Source organism: Ovis aries, chromosome 15 (genome assembly GCF_016772045.2).
Source record: "Ovis aries strain OAR_USU_Benz2616 breed Rambouillet chromosome 15, ARS-UI_Ramb_v3.0, whole genome shotgun sequence".
Classification (NCBI taxonomy): Eukaryota; Metazoa; Chordata; class Mammalia; order Artiodactyla; family Bovidae; genus Ovis; species Ovis aries.
The window spans coordinates 53,182,383-53,201,047 of NC_056068.1; the positions used below are offsets into that span (position 1 = coordinate 53,182,383).

The following is an 18,665-nucleotide window of genomic DNA, read 5'->3' on the forward strand; positions in this document are numbered from 1 at the left end:
ACAGCTCTTAATCTTCCAGTGTTCCCATATAACCAATGCAGATATCAATCCCTGTCTTCCAAATGACACAGAACAGAGGTAAAGCCAGGAGAACTGGGCCCGCTAACTTTCATCATCAGGACCTTGATCCTGACACAACTTAGGAAGAGGGTTCTGCTCCCACCTTCTCAAATTATATCTACAGCCGCTGAGAGCCTTAGTCTTAAAGAAGCCAAAATTCAAGTACTATTGCCCTTAGTCTGTCCTGACCTCCACCTCCAGAAGAAAGGAAGGGGAGTGGGGAGGAAGGGACAAAAGAATCCAACTCTGCTCTTTTCCCTTCCCCCCACCCACTCCTGTCTCTGACTTCCACTGGAATCCTAGCACCAGACCCTGCATGGCCTTGAGCCTCAGTCTGCTCTGGCCTTTAGCCTTCCCCAAGGAGAGTATGGAGGCAAAAAGTAGCTCCATGAGAAGAGACCTAGACCAGGGCACCAATTCATGAAACATAATAGCTAGAGGGACCAATGGCAACCCATGGGTTGAACCACCATGAAGCACAGGTGAGGAGATAGAAGCTCAGAGAGGGACAGGGACCTGCTCAAAGTCACACAGCCAGCCAGCAGCAGACCAAGACTTAAAGTCAGATGGGGTCAGTCCCCTTTTCTAAACTTCAGTTTCCAGTTCCAAACTTGTGATAACAAACCAAGTCCGGGGCACCACTTAGAAACTCTAAAAGTGAAAGTGAAGTCACTCAGTCTTGTCCGACCCTTTGTGACCCCAAGCCTACCAGGCTCCTCCCTCCATGGGATTCTCCAGGCAAGAGTACTGAAGAGTACTAAGAGTACTGGGTTGCCTAAAGCACTGTGCAAAGCTGATAAGGAATCAGGTTTTCCTCCATGGCCTGGCAGCCTGAGTGGGGGAGGGTGGGCTGAGATGTGGGCAGGAGCACTTATGACTTTCAGAGGATTCATCCAATTTTATTCTAGGCTTTCCCCAGAGGCCCTGGCCACAGGGTGGAGGAGGAGGGTATTAAATATCTGAGTTATTTAAAAGCCGGTTGCCAGTCCCTCAGAAGCAGAGTGTGGCCTCTGCTGACTCAATGGAGAAAATGGATCTTGGGTCTATGGATTTTCCTGTGTCTCGTGGCAGTGGGGCGAGGGAGTGGGGGAGTGAGAAATGGGAACAGTAAAGCCTGCAGTGGAGTTTTCCCCTCCCCACCAGTGCTGGAGCTACAGGAGAGAACCTGGGGCCTCCTCCACTACCTAATGACTGAGCTTCATCATGTCAGGCCTGCTGGGCTGCTCCTCCACTTGCCTCGGAGGAAGGGGGAGCAGAGGGAAAGGCAGGCAGCACGAGGGCGGGAAAAGCGGGAGCCTGGGTTACTACTACTACAGCATGGGACTCTGGAGGAGCCACAGGCCATCCTAGCGCACTTTAGAATTAAAGGTGGGGCCAGCTTCAAGGTCACATATTGAAAAGATGGGGGCACCAACTTGGGCAGCTCCAGGACCCTCGTCCCTAAAAGGCCATGGGGCACAGTACTTAAAAGCCTTTCAAGACCATCCCCTGCACATACACCTTTGCAAACAGGGAAATGGAGCTGGAAAGACAGACTTGCCCATAGGTTCCAGTAACACTGAGTCTCCCCTAAGGGACAAAATGGAGCTGGACAAAATGGATGGGTAAGAGCTACCTGCTGGGTGACCTTGGGGAAGTTGAACACCTCTCCAGTTTCCCTATAAAGGCTTAGTGGAGCATACAGAGGGTAGGGCCTTTGCAGGGAGAAGAGGATGTAGGAACTGGGGCTTAGGGGAGGGATAGCTTCTTGGAAGCCTGAGGGGGGCTCTGGGACCTAGTGGGGTAACAAATTCAAGAATTCAGGTCCCTCAAGGCTGACATGGGTGATTCACAACCTGGCGCATGGCAGACGTGATCATTCTGCCTGGGTGGAGCTGGGGTGATCTGTTTGCTGAGTCCTAAGGAAACCCTGAGGGCCTGAGCTCTTTGCCCACAGGCTCCCCTGGGATCTGACCCAGTCACATTCCCTAGAGAGAGAACCTAGGATGGGGAGGGCTGCGGCAGAGAAGATGAGCAGGAAACCTGAGCTCCTGTCAGGCGCGGGTTCCAGTTAGCTGTGCAACCTTGAGGAAAGCACTTAACCTTTCTGCGCAGCTGTCTCCTGGTGTAAAGCAGAGGCGAGCCTCACCTAGCCTGCTTCACAGGGGTGGATAGCACCAGAGATTTTTAAATCATTATTTCACTTAGTAAATGTTCCTTGGTGCCCTTTCCATGCTGAGCTCTAAGCTGTGTGCTGACAACACAAGAAATTAGACTTGTCGTGAGCTCCAGCTGCTGACAGTCAGGGGGCTCAGGACAGCTCTAGCCCTCTGATCACTCAGTGAAATTCAAAGGAGAGAGAAAGAAGCCAGGAAGGCTTCTTGGAGGAGACAGAACTCAAGTAGAGCTCTGAGGGACAGTAGGCTAGACTGGAGGAAAAGAATCAAGGGGAGAGAGCACCCCATGAGAGTTAAACAGTGAGCAATCCACTGGATGCCTCAGGGAATAAACACACAGCCTCAAGACGCATTTACTGAATGCGTTTATTGAACACCTACTACATACCAAACACTGATACTCCCAAGACGCAGAAGGCTGTTCCTCCAGAGAACAGAGACCCCCAAATGGCTCACAGACTTGGTTCTAAGGGAAACTGGACAGAGATAAGGAACACCTGCAGAAAGAGGGGAGACAGGGGAGAAGGCAGGGTAGAGGCACAGAGAGAGACAGCAAGTGGAGACTCATTCCTTCTACCATCTACCATGAATTTGAGGTGCTGGGGGATGAAGGAAGATGGAACAGAGCCAAACAGCATGGGAACTAATTAGTCCCAGAAAAGGGCAATGCCTCATCCAGAATCATGTGGGTGCTAGATGCCTAGACCCTAATATGGCTTTTCTTGTTTCAAAACATTTTCCCTTCACATTATCACAATTGCTCTAAAAGGACCAGAAATGACAAATTCAGAAGCCCACCTACTCTGCAGAAATAGAAGCTGACAGCCCAGAGATGGAGAGAGGTCCAAGGTCACACCAGACCCTACTTGCCATCTGTTCTTGGCCTCAGATCCCTGGGGTCAAGAAGAGATTTTCCTGTGGTGCTGGCCACTCAGACACACCTACTACCTTGGACAGAGCCCTGGGCCAGGTGCTGGGGTCAGGTTTCCAGGCAAAGGCCTGAGGACCACAAGTTTTTTGACAAGTCCCTGGCCTCTGGCCTCACCATCCCATTTATAAAACACAGTCATTGTCTTGTTTTCTGTCCGTTGATGGTCCTAGGTTCTTTCCCCAACTGAGGTGTCTAGTAAATGTACACACATCCCCACCCCCATCACCAAAGCTGTTGGCTCCCCTGCAGGGCTTCCCCTGGAGGCCATCAGCCAATCAGAAACCAGCCACTATGGGGCCTGAGAAGGGAGAGCGGGCCTTAAAGGCTGGCCTGTGATGTCTTAGTGGCTGGAGCCTGAAGGGGCTGTACGCAGCAGGACAGGAAACCAAAGACCTTTTCATTCACTCATTCATTTACAAACACTTACTGCACAGTCTCTTGCGCTAGTCAGTGTGCCAGAAACACAACAATGAGGAAGAGCCAGTGCCTCCCACTGGGGAAGATGTCAGAGCTGGGGCTTGGAGCTGACATGGGCCAGGGCTGGGGTGAACGCAACAGCTGAGGGCCCAGCGTCCATGGCATGCTTGAGCTCTTGTGCCATATAAGAAAAGACAACACACCCTGTTAACTCCATGGACCAAGGGTGTGGTGGAGGGCAGGAGTGGGCTCAGTGTGTTGGCCGACCTCTGGATGCATGTGCTTGCATAAGTCTGTTAAGTTTGTCCCTCTGAGAACACACCCAGGCACCTGCATGGGCCCAGAAGTATGAATGTTCAAATATGTATGTGCTTATGAATCTATGGACACATACTAGAATGCACTCAAATCTATGTTCACATGTACACACGTATGAATGCTTCTGCAAGTACGTGTAAGAAGCACATCTGAGCCTGCCTGGAACTGTGCGCAAGCTTATGCAAGCCTTCCTGTGCATGTGTAGGCACACACAAGTGAGCATGAGTGCGTGTATGTGCTCACATGTGGACATACCTAGGCCTGCTTACATGTTAAGCTGGCTTCTACGCATACATGTGAGTATACAACCGCACTTCTGAAAAGACATGTCCAATATGCATGTGCAAGTCGCTATTCTCATCTGCCAAACCTTGGGAGTGACAGCAGGGACAGGGGAGAGAGTGGGAAGGAGGAGAGGTCTTCCTCCCACCCCCAGCATCAATAGCCCTGGACTTCAGTATTGAACCCTGTCTCAGACCCAGGCCTCTCCTTAGGTGGTATTGATCTGTCAGTTGATCAGTTAAATGTACTTTCAGGGAAGGAGTGAACCCAGCAATCCCTAATTTCAGGAGAAACAGACTGCTTCTTAGGTTGGGGGGAGCCTTTATCCCAACCAGCTCTGCTCATACCAGAAGGGCCTGAGGATCAAGTGTCAACTGCTACAGCCTGAATAATTCATGCCAAGGCCAGGAGAGCTCCCTTCTCAGGAGCCTGTCTCTTTAAATCAGGCCTGGAGCTTCCCTGGAGGGGTGGTGGGGGAGGGCGGGAATCCAGAGCAAAACAAACCTATAAACAGCTCAGCCTTGGTCCCTTCTGAGACCCCCTACTCCAACAGTGCAAAATCTGCTTCTGGTCTCCCCACATCTGGAGCCCCAAACCCTCCTACCCATTCACAGGTGGGGTACCCTGGAGAGGAGGAGGGGCAGCTGATGTCATCCAACAACCCTAAGGTCCTGAGACCCAGGACAATCAAGCAGGGGTCCAAGGTGCTGGGGCAAGGAGGGGGGCAGCAAAGAGCTTAATCACCACGCCCACCAGGTCCCAGGGCCTAGGAGAGTGCTTGGGGGAGGAGTCCAGCCTGGTGGAGAAAACCAGATGGAAGAAATCCTGGCGGAGCAGCCAGCGACTTGGGGGGAGGAGGGGTGGAAGGAAGAAGGGGGTTGTCTTGATTTCCTTGGGTAGATGGGGTGGGGTGGAAAAGATGGAGGTCTCCTGGAACGTGGAGGGATGCTGACAGAGCCAGATCAGATGAAACTGGGGTCGCAGAAGAGGGGGCTGAGGCTGGGGATTTTCCTCTCCTAGCACGCCCTCTCCTTGATCACAGGAATTAGGAAGCAGCTGAAAAACGAGGAACTTTCCCAGCTGACCCCTCATCCCTGCCTGCACTTGGAGGAAGAACTCTAAAATCCTGCCCCTAAATTCTCCCTTGGAGATGCTGACCCACCTGCCAGCTCTCCCCAGCCCGGTCCCGCCCCGCCCCACACGTGCCTGAGAGGTAAGAGAAAGGAGCCAGCTTAAACGCGGAGGGTGGGGGAGATGAGAGGGAACTAAGTCAGAACCTCGGAGAGTCAAACTTCACAGCAGTCCGGGAGCCGAAAGGTGGGGGGGACAAGAGCAGCAGCCCACAGCCCTGGATCTCGGGAGCCTTCCACCCCGCCTCTCCGCTAGGAGGGCGCGGAGACACCGCTGGGGGCGGAGGAGGTGGCTGGGAGGCGGGGAGGGGGGAGGCAAACCCTGCCCACTCGGCTCTGAGCCCAGAGCGGCCGCGGAACTCGGAGGCCGGTGCGCAGGGCGAAGAGGGCACCGGGGGCGGGGGGCTCCGCTCCCTGCCTGTCCCCTCTCGCCCCAACCAGGAAAGTGAAGGTTCCTCGGACTCTAGAGCCAGCGGACGGAAGGACCACCACCGCCGGGCGCTCGGACTCAAGGACTTGCCCCACCCGCCCCCCTCCCCGCCCCCGAGGCGCTCCGCACTCACTGGTGAGCGCCGCGACCCGGGCGCTGGATGTGGGGGCAGCTGCGATGGCCCCGCGCGCGGGACAGCCGGAGCACAGGGGCCCGCTGCTGCCGGGGCTGCTGCTCGTGGCGGCGGCGCTGAGCCGACCCGCCGCGCCCTGTCCCTTCCAGTGCTACTGCTTCGGCGGCCCCAAGCTGATGTTGCGCTGCGCGTCCGGCGCCGAGCTCCGGCAGCCGCCGCGGGACGTGCCGCCCGACGCGCGCAACCTCACCATCGTGGGCGCCAACCTGACGGTGCTGCGCGCGGCCGCCTTCGCCGGCGGGGACGCGGACGGGGAGGAGGCGGTGGAGGGCGGCGTGCGCCTGCCGCACCTGACCGCTCTGCGCCTCACGCACAACAACATCGAGGTGGTGGAGGACGGCGCCTTCGACGGGCTACCCAGCCTGACGGCGCTCGACCTGAGCCACAACCCGCTGCGCACCCTGGGCGGCGGCGCCTTCCGCGGGCTGCCCGCGCTGCGCTCGCTGCAGCTCAACCACGCGCTGGCGCGGGGCGGCCCCGCACTGCTGGCCGCGCTGGACGCCGCGCTCGCTCCGCTCGACGAGCTGCGCCTCCTGGGCCTGGCGGGCAACGCGCTTAGCCGCCTGCCCCCCGCCGCTCTGCGCCGGCCGCGCCTGGAGCAGCTGGATGTGCACCTCAACGCCCTGGCCGGCCTGGACCCCGACGAGCTGCGGGCGCTAGAACGCGATGGCGGCCTCCCGGCTCCGCGCTTGCTGCTCGCGGACAACCCCCTGCGCTGCGGCTGCGCCGCGCGCCCCCTGCTGGCCTGGCTACACAACGCCACGGAGCGCGTACCCGACGCGCGGCGCCTGCGCTGCGCCGCCCCGCGGGCGCTGCACAACCGGCCTTTCCTGGACTTGGACGAGACGCAGCTGCGCTGCGCCGACGGCGATGCCGACGGTCGCGGGGATGAAGTGGAAGTCGCCGGCCCGGAGCTGGAAGCCTCCTACGTCTTCTTCGGGCTGGTTCTGGCGCTCATCGGTCTCATCTTCCTTATGGTGCTCTACCTAAACCGCCGCGGCATACAGCGCTGGATGCGCAACTTGCGCGAGGCGTGCCGGGACCAGATGGAGGGCTACCACTACCGCTACGAGCAGGACGCCGACCCGCGCCGCGCGCCCGCCCCGGCCGCGCCCACTGGCTCACGCGCCACTTCCCCGGGTTCGGGCCTCTGAGCTTCGGCTGTTCTGACTTGGGGACTGCCCCTGCCAGCTGATGACCTTACTGAGGCCACCTCGCCCGAGACCGTGGGTATGGGGCACCCGCGAGCTTGAGGCTTTGAGACCTGCCCCTGCCCTGAGACCTTTGGATTATGGCATCTCCCCAACCCAGAGGCCTGGAGCTGTACCCCTTCTCCCCAGCTTCTGAGAGCTGTCACCATCGAAGACCCAGAGACACCCTCTTCTGATTCCAGAACCACCCCCATCCACTCATCCCAGGCTCTGAAAGCCCTCCTGAACCACCCGAAGCCCCTTCCCCCTTTTAGGACTCACTCGGAGACCCTGTCCTTCTATCCCAAGCCCCTGAGACTGCTTCCACCACCCTGTGCGTTGAACCCAGACCTCTCAGCAGGAAACACCCCCCCCTAAACTACACTCCAGCTTGCAGCCCTCAGCTCCCTTCTAGTGCTCAGGGGCCCTCACATCCCATTCTAGTCTCAGAATCAGAGCACCCCCTTCAGAAGGTTTTTGTGGACTTTGAGCCTTTTTTCTTTTACCCGCTCATCCTGCATACAGACCTACATCTGGGGGCTCTGAGGGCTGGGCACCCTCCCCCTATCTGAAGATGTATTTCATACCACCCACCGCCTCAGCTCGAGCTCAAGCCCCTCCTTGGCCCAGGCTTGGCACTCAGCTCCTAACTCTGCCATCACAGGGACAAGGACACCTCGTTAAACCCTTAGTGTGGAGCTGATCCTCAGCGTTTCCCACTTTGGGTTCTCATACCCTAATACTCAGTCCTTGTTCCCAATTTGAGACTCTCAGCTCTTTACCCTGGTCTGAGTTAAATCCCTTTACCCAAGTTTTGGGCTCTCAGTTCTCTCTACACCCATCGCTTGCACTCAGTACCCACACCTGCCACTCACTGGGTCAGGTCCAGTGAGGACTCCATCCCTGGGAGATGCCCACCCCCCTTTCCTCTTAGGATGAGCTCTCTAGCCTTGAAAAACAGGCAGGTGCCAAGCACCGCTCCCCCCCAACCATGCTAGCAGATCCTCATGAGAGATCCTGGAGGAGAGAGTCCTGGGGGTGCAAAGTAGATGGGCTGGCCTTAGAACCTGGGTCAGCTCACCTTTGTGCCCACAGAGAGGGGTGGAAGAGGAGGCTCTGAAGGGCTGGGAGCTGTTGGCCACATCCTCTTTCCCACCCATGTGACTCTTCTCCCCTGAAGTTTCCTTGCTGCCACCTCACCATCCTTGCCCATCCCCTGCCCCATATGACTTCTGGAAGAGGAAGGGGGCCTCTCTTCCTGTCTCAGGCACAAGCCCTCCTGTCCAGGGTCAGAGCCTCAGCACCCTGCCTTCTGCATGATCCCAAAGCACAATTGGGAGTGGGAGGGGGCTGCCTCTCCCTGACTCCCACCCCTAGGTCAAGCAGAATGGCTGGCCTGTGCTGCCTCTGCACACAGGAAGTCACCCTCCTCCAACATACTGGCTTGAGGCCTCTCCCCCTAGAAATCTGGATCTCCTTTGGGCAGTTTTCTATAAAGTCTGCAATAACCTCAGATACTCTGCTCTTGGAAGTGGTGCTGTGTCATTCTTGCTGACCTTGGTCACTGAAGGCGGGGAGGGGACACTCAGAGCATTTTGAACCTTCCTGAGATGAAGCAGTGACTCTTGATGTCTTTTCTCAGACTGGGGGCTGGGGGGAAGCGGGCTCTGATGGCACATCGTAGGATTGGGGCTAGACATATGGAGGGACTTCCCACTGGGATGGCATGGCTCTCCAAACCAATTTTGCTTTTCATCCTGAGGTAGAGTTATCCACAGCCAGGGTGGGACCCTATGCTTCCTCTTCATTCTCTTACCCTTCGACTCCTCAACACTCGGTGGAATGGGGGGTTATGGGGGTGGTGTCGTTAGACTGACAAATTAACTAGCATCAGATGAGTCTGTCAAGGGAGGAAGTCCAGCTACAGAGAATCAGAAGCAGTTGATTCAGGCAGGCAAGAGGAGGATGCGTGATCTGCTGCTTTGGCATCATCTCCTTTGTTGATTTGGGCTTCCCTGGTGGCTCAGACGGTAAAGAATCAGCCTGCAATGCAGGAGACCTGGGTTTGATCCCTGGGTTGGACAGATCCCTTGGAGGAGGGCATAGCAACCCATTCCAGTATTCTTGCCAGTGGAGCGTGGCAGGCTACAGTCCATGGAGTCTCAAAGAGTCGGACACGACTGAGCGACTAAACACAGCACTTCTGTTGAATTACTTGATCCTCCCTTATGTCCTGTGTCATGCCATGCTCTCGTGGCTACAGGGCTAAGACCTGCACCTTGAGTATATGAGAGGCTGAGGGGAGGCAGCCTAGCAGTGTGTGTGTGTGTGTGTGTGTGTGTGTGTAAAATAGCCCCTTGAAATATGTGGACGAGAAGATAGGTGGGTTCTAGGCCAGTGGGGTTAGGGCAAGAGGCTGTCGCCTCCTCAAGTTCCCCAGGCTGGATTATTTTACATTCAGGGTCTCAGAACCCTGGAACTGCATGGCGAATATCCAGAATTCTGGCATTTTAGAATCTTGAAGTTCTAGAATATGTGTCTTCTAAACATTGAAAGGGACCTCCAAGTTGATGTGGGAAACCTGGTAAACTGTGTCAGCAAGGAGCACCCTCTCTCTGGGAAGAGCCCAATCCCTCCCTTCCACTTTAGGGCCAGAGAAAGCAGCCTGGGACTCCTTGACAGTCCCAGCTTTGCTGTGAGGCCAGGAACACTCCCCACCCCAGCTGGCTTTTCACCAAGTGAAAAGAGTCATGAGTCTCCTTATATTCTCCCAGCAAATTTCCTACCCCTCTTCTCAATCATCCCTCTTGAGAAAGGGTTAAATTATTTGGAAGCATTTCCATCCATCTGTCAGTGGCCTTCAAAGAATGCTCTGCCAGTCCCGCAGGACAAAATAGTAACGGGTCTCTAACAAGGTTAGAGAGCTATGTCTCTTACAGGTCACCCCTACCCTCAGTTCCAAAGACATGTCCTCTGGCACTGTAACCTATGACTGCAGTAAATCCTGGCATATAAAACATGCTACTAGCTGTGGCTCACTGTCAGCAAAAATCTTGGAGGGTTTTAGATGAGAGCTGTTGCTAAGCTAAACATCAAATCAATAGTTGTCAAAAATCAACAAATTGAGCACCTAAGTTATGCCAGTTGACGTTTAACCTTAGTGTCATTCACTGATTCCCATTAAATGTTGTCTCTGAGCTGCTTCCCTTCTTGCAGTCTTGCACTGGCCTTGGGCTTTATGGGACAATCAGCAGGTCCCCAGAGGCCCCAGCCTCTTCTGCAGATCCAGCCATTTGCTAACTCTCTACTGAATACAACTTTGCAGTCCTAGAAAAGCTAATGACCCAGGGGAGAAATTATATTCAATCAAATTCTAGAGAAACGAAGTCACAGGAAACTGTGTGCTCATAGTAGAGGCCCCTGTACCCAGCCTAAGGAAACTTCTTAAAGTCACATTGGAACAGGGTTTTGAAGGATGAGTAGGAGTTTGCTGAACAAAGACAGATCAAAAGAATCAGCTTCTGCAAGGGTGCGGAGGCAGAAAGATCTATGAGTCTGAGAATTCAAAAAAAAAATGTTTATGGCTGGGATAGATAGGAAGATGTTTGTGGGTAAGATGGTTCTGTGTTCCCCTCACTCTCCACTGCACTAGAGGGACTTCCGCCCTCAGAGGAGAACTCAGGGAAGCAGGGAGATGCGATATGCGGGCCAAGAGAACTGCATGCTTTTCTCGCTTGTTCCTTCCTTCTTTTTGTGCCCATCCTTTTTGTGGCAAGCCTCATGCTGAGCACAGGAGACATAGGAATCAGCTAAGCTGTGCCCACAGGAGGCTAGATGGGCATGGGGGTAAGGGAAGGGGCTGCAAAGAGTCCTTGCAGGAAAAGGTGAGATGGAGGGGTCTGGCTAGTTCTCCCCTGACACCCTGATGCACCCCCTCACTGCAAACTCTCTCAGCAGCACCAAGGACCCCCTGAATGGCCAGCCTCCCCCTCTAATCAGATGCTGCGAATGCTGCTGGAAGTTTGAAGTAGGCAGGGGACTACAGGGCCCAAGTCCTGGGGGTAAGCTTCATCCAGGATGTGCCCTTAAACAGCAGGTAGGGTAAAGCCTTCCCTGGTGGTCCACTGCATAAGATTTCATGCTCCCAATGCAGGGGACTGGGATTCCATCCCTGGTCGGGGAACTAGGTCCCACTAGTTCTGCAACTAAAACTCAGCACAGCCAAATAATTTTCTTTTTTTTTTAAAGAGCAGGTAGGATAGAGAGCAGGGAGAAAGGGAGAAAAAAGATGTGTGACTGTCAGAAATGTGACAGACATGAGGTGGCTCTGAGGCAAGAAACCTGTCAGACTTCCTGGGGTTCGGTGACCCTGTAAAACCTGAAATTTCCTCTCAAAAACAGAGGAGAGCCACGATCACCGTCTCCGTGAGAAGGCATTTACTTCTGCGCCCCCATTCCTATCCAGGCCCCTCAGTTCTGGGATGAGGGCCCAGCTGGAGTCCAGAGGGCTGGGGTTCAGTCTGAGCTCAGCATGATTTGCCATGTCATCTGGTTCCCTGGTCAGTCAGAAACAGAGGTTAGGTCCCATTGTGTGCTTGGGTGCTGGGGATTCAGCAATGAACACCTAAGAGCCAGCTTTTACCTATTTGGTTTGTTCCACCCCTGACCATGGACACCCCCTGCCCTTCCCTGGCTCCAGATTCCTTCTGTCCAGACTGGGGCTGGACCTGTGACCTCCAGAGGCACTGTCTGCTCTCACTGAGGCCCATCTCCTTCTTCATTAAGTCTGCCTGGCAGACTCATGGCCCTAATTTATAGGCATGGCCTTTCCCAGACTGGGAGAGGTGACCAGGGCAGTTATTATTCCTGGGGTAATGTGCTTGGCTGCCTCCAGAGTCCCTTCTTGGCTCCCTCACCCCTCTCTTGCCGCCTCTACCCTCTTCCTTCAGCACTGCTTCGTGTGACTTGCTCGGGGGTGGCCGCTCCTCTAGAGACCACCTCAGCTAACCCTCCTGTGTCCTGATGGGGAAGTTGAGGCTCAGCGAGTGCAGGAGCCCATCCAGCTCACACCGGGTGCTAGGAGCAGAGCAGACCCACAGCTCCGGACGCCCCCTGGGGTCTTCCCTTGCCCTGCTCTGGGTCTGAGTACCTGGCAGGGCTTCCCAAACTCCTGACTCTGTATCTGTGCCTCTGAGGTCATTGCTTCCTGTGGCCAGGCCTGTGGCGACCTGGAGATAAAAAGCCAACAAAGAAGGGGTGGGGAGCTCTCTTTAACCTCTATCAGCAGCTTCCTGCAGGCCTCAGAAACCCCCTCCAGCCCCCTACCAGCAGAAACCCTCCTGAGGGCTCCCTCTCAAAAGAAGGGACATCTCTTCCCATCTCTGAGAGGGAAAAGGGGTTTGCTCTGGACCCCCAGGCTCCGAGGTCCCCCTGCCTGAAAATCATCCTTTCTGAGCCTCTCATCTCTGCTAGCACCTGCTGAGATGGGCCACATCCTGTGCTTAGTAAAGATGGGGTCACTGGGATAGTGGAGGCAAGGGGGGGATAAGTCCTAACTGAGGTGACTGTCCAAACTAGGAAATCTTGGAGAGCACAAGGGACCTCTATTAATAATTATGCTGGGACAAGAAGTTAAGACAGTACCAGGCTGCTGGCCCTGGACTCCAGTGGCTAAGACCTGGAGGGGTAAATAAGAAGTGCTAGACTGCCAGTCTGCAGCATCGGACTCACTCCCTGTCCTTGACCCTGTCCTCCAGCCATGCTAGATGACTTCTTGAATGCCATTCTCCAGCCATACCAGGCTACTCCGATTTTTAGTACAAGAATCTAGCTATTCCAGGGCCCCCACACCTTTGCTCGCACAGTACCCTTTGCCCAGGATCCTTACCCCCAACAGAGAGCAGCAGGATGTTTCAAGAGTCCCCTCTGCTTTCCTGACCTGTCTTCCTCTTGTCGACAGACCCCCAGACCTCCGTGTGGGCTGATTTGCTTTCTGGCCCATTGTCTGCACCAGACTAGACGCCCCTGCCCCAGGGGCTGGGCTCGGTTCCCTTTTGGGTGCCTGATCCTGGTGCGCCGAAATACGTGAGCACTGCCTCTGCACCACAGAAATCCGAAGCACGGAGGAAAAGCCATTACATGGGGCTCGTGGCCTCCCTCTGCTGCGTGTCAGATGTCCACACCCTCTAACTCCCACAACCTCTCACCTCATTGAACTGGGGCTGCAGTTACAGAAGATGCCTGTGTGGCCAGCTCCTGTTACTAGTCAATAAAGTGAGAAAACAGAAAACGGGGCTTTAGAATCTATATGTAAAACATGATTTAGCTTTAGTTTCTAGACTTTGACTTTTTAATACGATTATCGCTTTCTGGTCCTCCGTTTGGGATTCTTGAGCGTCCTATCTGGGCAACATCTGCCTCTGGCTCTGGCTTGGTTCCTTGACCCAGGGAGCAACAGTGACATCTATTGGCTGATTTGTGTAAGAGCCGAACCAGTTTTAAAAAATGTTTTCCATACATGTGCCATCTGCTGGTGGACATGGGAATATGCCTTCTTTCATTTAGTAAAGTCTTGCCTGGAGAATCCCAGGAACGGGGGAGCCTGTTGGGCACAGAGTCGGACACGACTGAAGCGACTTTGCTGCAGCAGCAGTTCAGCAACTATTTTATAAAGTGCCTACTATGTGCCAAGCACTATGTTCGACAGAAGCTAGTAGGAGTTTTCCTAGGCACTTTACGTATATTACCCCATTTTAGCCTGATGACAGTCCTATGAAGTAGACATTATTTGTTTTTGGCTGTGCCAGCTTTCTCTAGCTGCGGGGAGGGGGGGCTGCTCTTTGTTGCAGCGTGTGGCTCCTCATCGCGGTGGCTTCTCTGGTTGCACAGCACATGCTCTATGCACTCGGGCTTCAGTAGTTGCGGCACGTGGGCTTGGTCATCCTGCAGCATGGAATCCTCCAGACCAGGGACTGAACTATGTCTCCTGCATTGGCAGACTGCTTCTTAACCACTAGACCACCAGGGAAGTCCCTATGAATTATTATTATTCCTACTTCACAAATGAAGAAACTATGGCAACTGAAGGAGAATTTGCTAAAGGTCACAGTGTTGATAGGGGTCAAGGTAGGTTAAGAACTCAGAGCCCATGTGCTTGGACCATAAACAAGTAAACAAACAAGATACTTTTTATGAGGAAAATAGAGTGATGGGCAAGGCTGTCCTTTGAATGGGGTAGTCAGGCAGGCTTCTCTGAGAAGGTCTTACTTACCCTGAAGAACGGGAGGGAAGGAGCTCTGCAAAGAGCCTGGGAAAGATGAATCCAGGCAGGAGAAACTGAGTGCAAAGGTGCTGAGACTGAATATTAAATATTGAGTGGGAAGCCGGTTCTGGCCATTCTACCCCTAAATACCTTGCCAATCAGTTCTTCCCTACCTGGTCACAGCCTCTGCATCTCTAAGCCAGATCCCTTTCCCAGCTTCCTCCCTGATCCCTCTGCCTCTGGCCTTCCCATCCTCTGCAATACAGCCAAAGTGACCCTAAAAATGCATAAATCTGATCCATCACACTGTCCTGCTTAAAACCTGTCCCACTACCCACCTTCTGAATAAAAACAACAACAAGCCCTTTGGGCTAATTATCTGTAACCTTCCTCTCCATGGCTGTGTTTGGTCCCATCTCTCTTTAGCTCTTCTGGTTCCCTTCATTCTAGCCACATCGAAGTCCTTACAATTCCCTGAAGGTCTGTTTTTCTCATCCCTGAGGCTTCCCGTGTGCCACCTCTTCTATGGGAATGCCTGTAGCTTCTCCTCACTTGCTTAACTGCTTCTCATCCTTCAAAAGTCAGTTGAAGGAATGCCTTCTCTAGGAAGCTTGCCTTATTTCCTACCCTACTCACCCCTCCTTAGTGCTCCATGGCATGACATGAGTGCGTGTCAGCCCCCATCCCCAATATCCCTCAACATCAAGTCCAAATCTTTGTCGTCATGCCTTATATTCTTGTGAATTTGTGAGCTCCTTGAAGGAAAGGATTATCTTACTTATCTTTTTGTCCTCAGGATCCAGCATTAGCCCCAGCAAATGGTACAAGCCCTATAAATATTGTTTGTAGTTTGTGAGCTATAAATTGTTTAGTTTACTTTTTTTTTTTGCTTTTTATTGAGATACATATTTGCATAGAGTAAAAATACACTCTTTTCTGGCATACAGTTGATTTTGACAATCAAAATATGAAACAGTTCCATCACCCTCCAAAGTACTTCCTGCTACCCCTATGTAGCCAACCCTTCAGATCAAGTCCAGCCACTGGCTACTAGTGGGCTGTTTTCCATCCCCATAGTTTTGCCTTTTCCAGAATGTCATATAAATAGATGCATATATATTTGTCCTTTTAAGTCTAGCTTCTTTCACTAGCATGATGCTTTTGAGACTCATCCTTATTGTATGTATCACTCATTTTTCATTTTTATTGCTGAGTAGTATTCCATTGTGTAACTATACAATAGTTTATCCATTCACACTAGCTTGAGCATTTGGGATGTTTTAAGCTATGTGTACATCCATTATTTATGTTCACATACAGGTTTTTGCAGGGACAGAACTTTTTATTCTGGGAGTGGAACTTCTAAGTCTTATAATAAGTATCTTTAATAGTGGTAAAGAACCTGCGTGCCAGTGCAGAAGACCTAAGAGTCACAGGTTCAGTTCCTGGGTTAGGAAGATCCCCTGGAGGAGGAAATGACAATTTACTCCAGTATTCTTGCCTGGAGAGTCCCATAGAAAGAGGAGCCTGGCGGGTGACAGTCCATTAGATCGCAGAGTTCAACACAACTGAAGCAACTTAGCACACAAGCAGACATATAAGATTATAACTGCCAAATTGTTCTCCAAAGCATCTGTACCATTCTGTATCCCTACCAGCAGTGTTCCAGTTCCTTCACAGCCTCACCAGCTCTATTTATGGGAAAGAACAATTAGATAGCCTTTGCACCTTTTTGGAAAATCAGTTGATATGTGCTGGCCTATTTCTGGATTCTGGAGTTCATTTCATTAATGTGTCTGTTTTTTCACCAGAACCACCCTGTCTTAATTACTGTAGCTTCACAGTTAAGTCTTGAGATCAGGGAGTAAACAACTCTAATTGTTCTTCCTTTTAAAAATTGCCTGGCTAGTCTAGTTCCTTTATTTTTTCCATATAAATTTTAGGATTACCTTGTCTATATCTGTAAAAAAAGATCCTGCAGAGATCTTGGATTGCACTGAATCTATAGTCAGTTTGGAAAGAATTGCTACCTTAACAATATTGAGTTTTCTAATCCATGAACATTAGTACATGCCTCAATCTGTTTCAGTCTTCTTTCATCAATATTTGCTGGTTTAGAAATGTACATAGTCTGTGCACATATTTTGCTATACTTACACCTAAGTATTTCCATTTTGGTGCTATTGTAGGTGGTATTATCTTTTTATTTGGCATCGTCTTTTAAATTTCAAGATCCAGTTGTTTAATGTTACTATACAGAAGTACAATTGATTTTTGTATATTGAGCATGAATCCTCACTGAAGGCTTCCCGGGCAGTGCAGTGGTAAAGAATTTGCCTGCCAATGCAGGAGACTCAAGAGATGCGGGTTCGATCCCTGGGTTGGGAAGATCCCCTGGAAGAGGAAATAGCAACCTGTTCGAGTATTCTTGCCTGGAAAATCCCATGGGTAGATGAGTCTGGTGGGCTATAGTCCAGGGGGTTGCAAAGAGTCAAACACGACTGAGCTACTGAGCACAGCATGTCCTCATTGATCATTCTTCCTCTTTTTCTGGTTCTTTGTAGGTTAATTTCAGATTGTATCTTGGATTCTGTGAATGTTATATGGTGTAGACTCTGGGTTAATGTTGGGTTTTGTTGTTGCTGTTGTTTTAAGAAGAAATCAACTAATTTAGTTTCAGACCCAAAGTTGTGTCTCACCTTCTGTTGGTGGTGGTTCTAATTTCAACACAAATCCACAAAAGAAGAGAGAAATAAAAGGGAAATTTAAACCATGCAGATTACTTTTCCAAAGTTTTGCTCCTCTGGACCACCTGCCTGCTTTTGTTTGATTTTCAGAGTCATTAGGTAGTTGTGTTTTGTATTTTTGTCCAGAGTTTTTATGTAATCGGTAGGAGAGACAGTTTCTAGTGGACTTTGTCTCCATCAGAATTTGAAACACCTATGCTGAAATTTTTAAAAAGCTAAGAGAAATGAAGTCTCAAAATACCATGAAGACAGTGACAGAAGGAGAAAAGCTCAAAACTAAAGAGACAGTAGTAAACCCCTCTTCCTGTTCAGATGTCAGGGCTCCTAAATGGTCGTATCCAGGCCAATAGGCTTATTTCTGTTTTTTCGATGAGAGATTTAAAGAGCTGGTCATTTGTCTATTTGGTCTCAGGTCTAATCTCCTGATTTTCCCCTGTTCTATATTGCAAGGCATTGACCATTGCAGGCAACATTTCCCCAATTCTGTGAATATTAGCTTCTAATTAAGAGTCTGCCAATAGGAGTGCAGGAGAGAAGAAATCAGAGTATTTCTCCCACTCTCTCTGCTTTGGAAGCATCCCCCGTCCCCCTCCTCCCCCCGCCCCAAGGAACAGAGGTCTTTCTTCTATGGTCTGGATTCACCAGATACCCTCTCCCTCCACATCCCTGCTGGGCTTCCCTGGTCCTTGGCTCAGTAACACCACCTCCTCTCCCTGTCCTTCCACCCTACAGGCGGTAGTCATTTCCTATTGCACCTGGGTTGCCCTTTTCAACTCTTGCAACATTTTTATAACCAGTTTCTTTGTAAATACTGGCATAGACTTTGTTTATCTGGACTTGGACTGACACAGTCCATGAGGGAGGGCAGAATCAAAGCTCTAGCTCCTGTCTCCTGACTCACACGTCAGCCTTTCCACCACCCTTCTCTAGCTGGAAGAGAGAGTCAGAGGAAATAGACCAGCTTCTGGCCAACCAGGAGGGCAATGCACTGATCTAAACTACACATTATTTTACAGGAGTGTACAAAAAAAATTGTTTCACATATATGACCAATTTCCTAGAATTATCATCTTGTAATCCAGCAGCACCTTCCTTTCGTATGAATACACTATCCTGTCATTTAGGACTCTGAATCTTCCTCACCTGTACCACCACTCCTCCAGGAGTTCTTTTGAAACAGGCAGTGGGTAAGTCATAAAAAATCCAAGTGACTTTGGGGAGATCCAACAGAGCAGAAAAGACCTCAACGAGAACCAGGCTGGGACTGGGGCAGGACTCCAGCTGAAGAGGCCAGAAATGCCGAAGAGAAGATGGGATGGCTTTATCCTAGGAGCAAAGCAGGAGTCACAGGATCCAGTGGTGTCTGAGACGGGTCAGCTCACCAGGCCCTAAGGCTGCTATGTGGCAGTGAGGGGAGGAGAAGCCGTGAGGAGCCCGGTTGGAGTGGGAGCTAACACCAGACCCAGCCAGTCCAGGGCAGCCGGACAGCATTTTCTGGCCTATGTCCTGCCGTGGGCTTATGAGACAGAAATAAAAGCACAGTCGGCATC

At 51.9% G+C, this 18,665-nt stretch overlaps 1 protein-coding gene across 1 annotated transcript; it reads left to right on the forward strand.

Moving 5' to 3' along the window:
- The first annotated feature begins 5,638 nt into the window (after window positions 1-5,638).
- TPBGL (trophoblast glycoprotein like) lies at window positions 5,639-8,620 on the forward strand. The gene has a single exon (XM_015100809.4). The coding sequence runs from the start codon at window positions 5,902-5,904 to the stop codon at window positions 7,069-7,071; it is 1,170 nt and encodes a 389-aa protein (XP_014956295.2). The 5' UTR covers window positions 5,639-5,901; the 3' UTR covers window positions 7,072-8,620.
- Window positions 8,621-18,665: the final 10,045 nt, after the last annotated feature.

Coding starts and splice junctions, on each gene's coding strand:
- TPBGL (XM_015100809.4), top strand. CDS start 5,902: ATGGCCCCGCGCGCGGGACAGCCGGAGCACAGGGGCCCGCTGCTGCCG.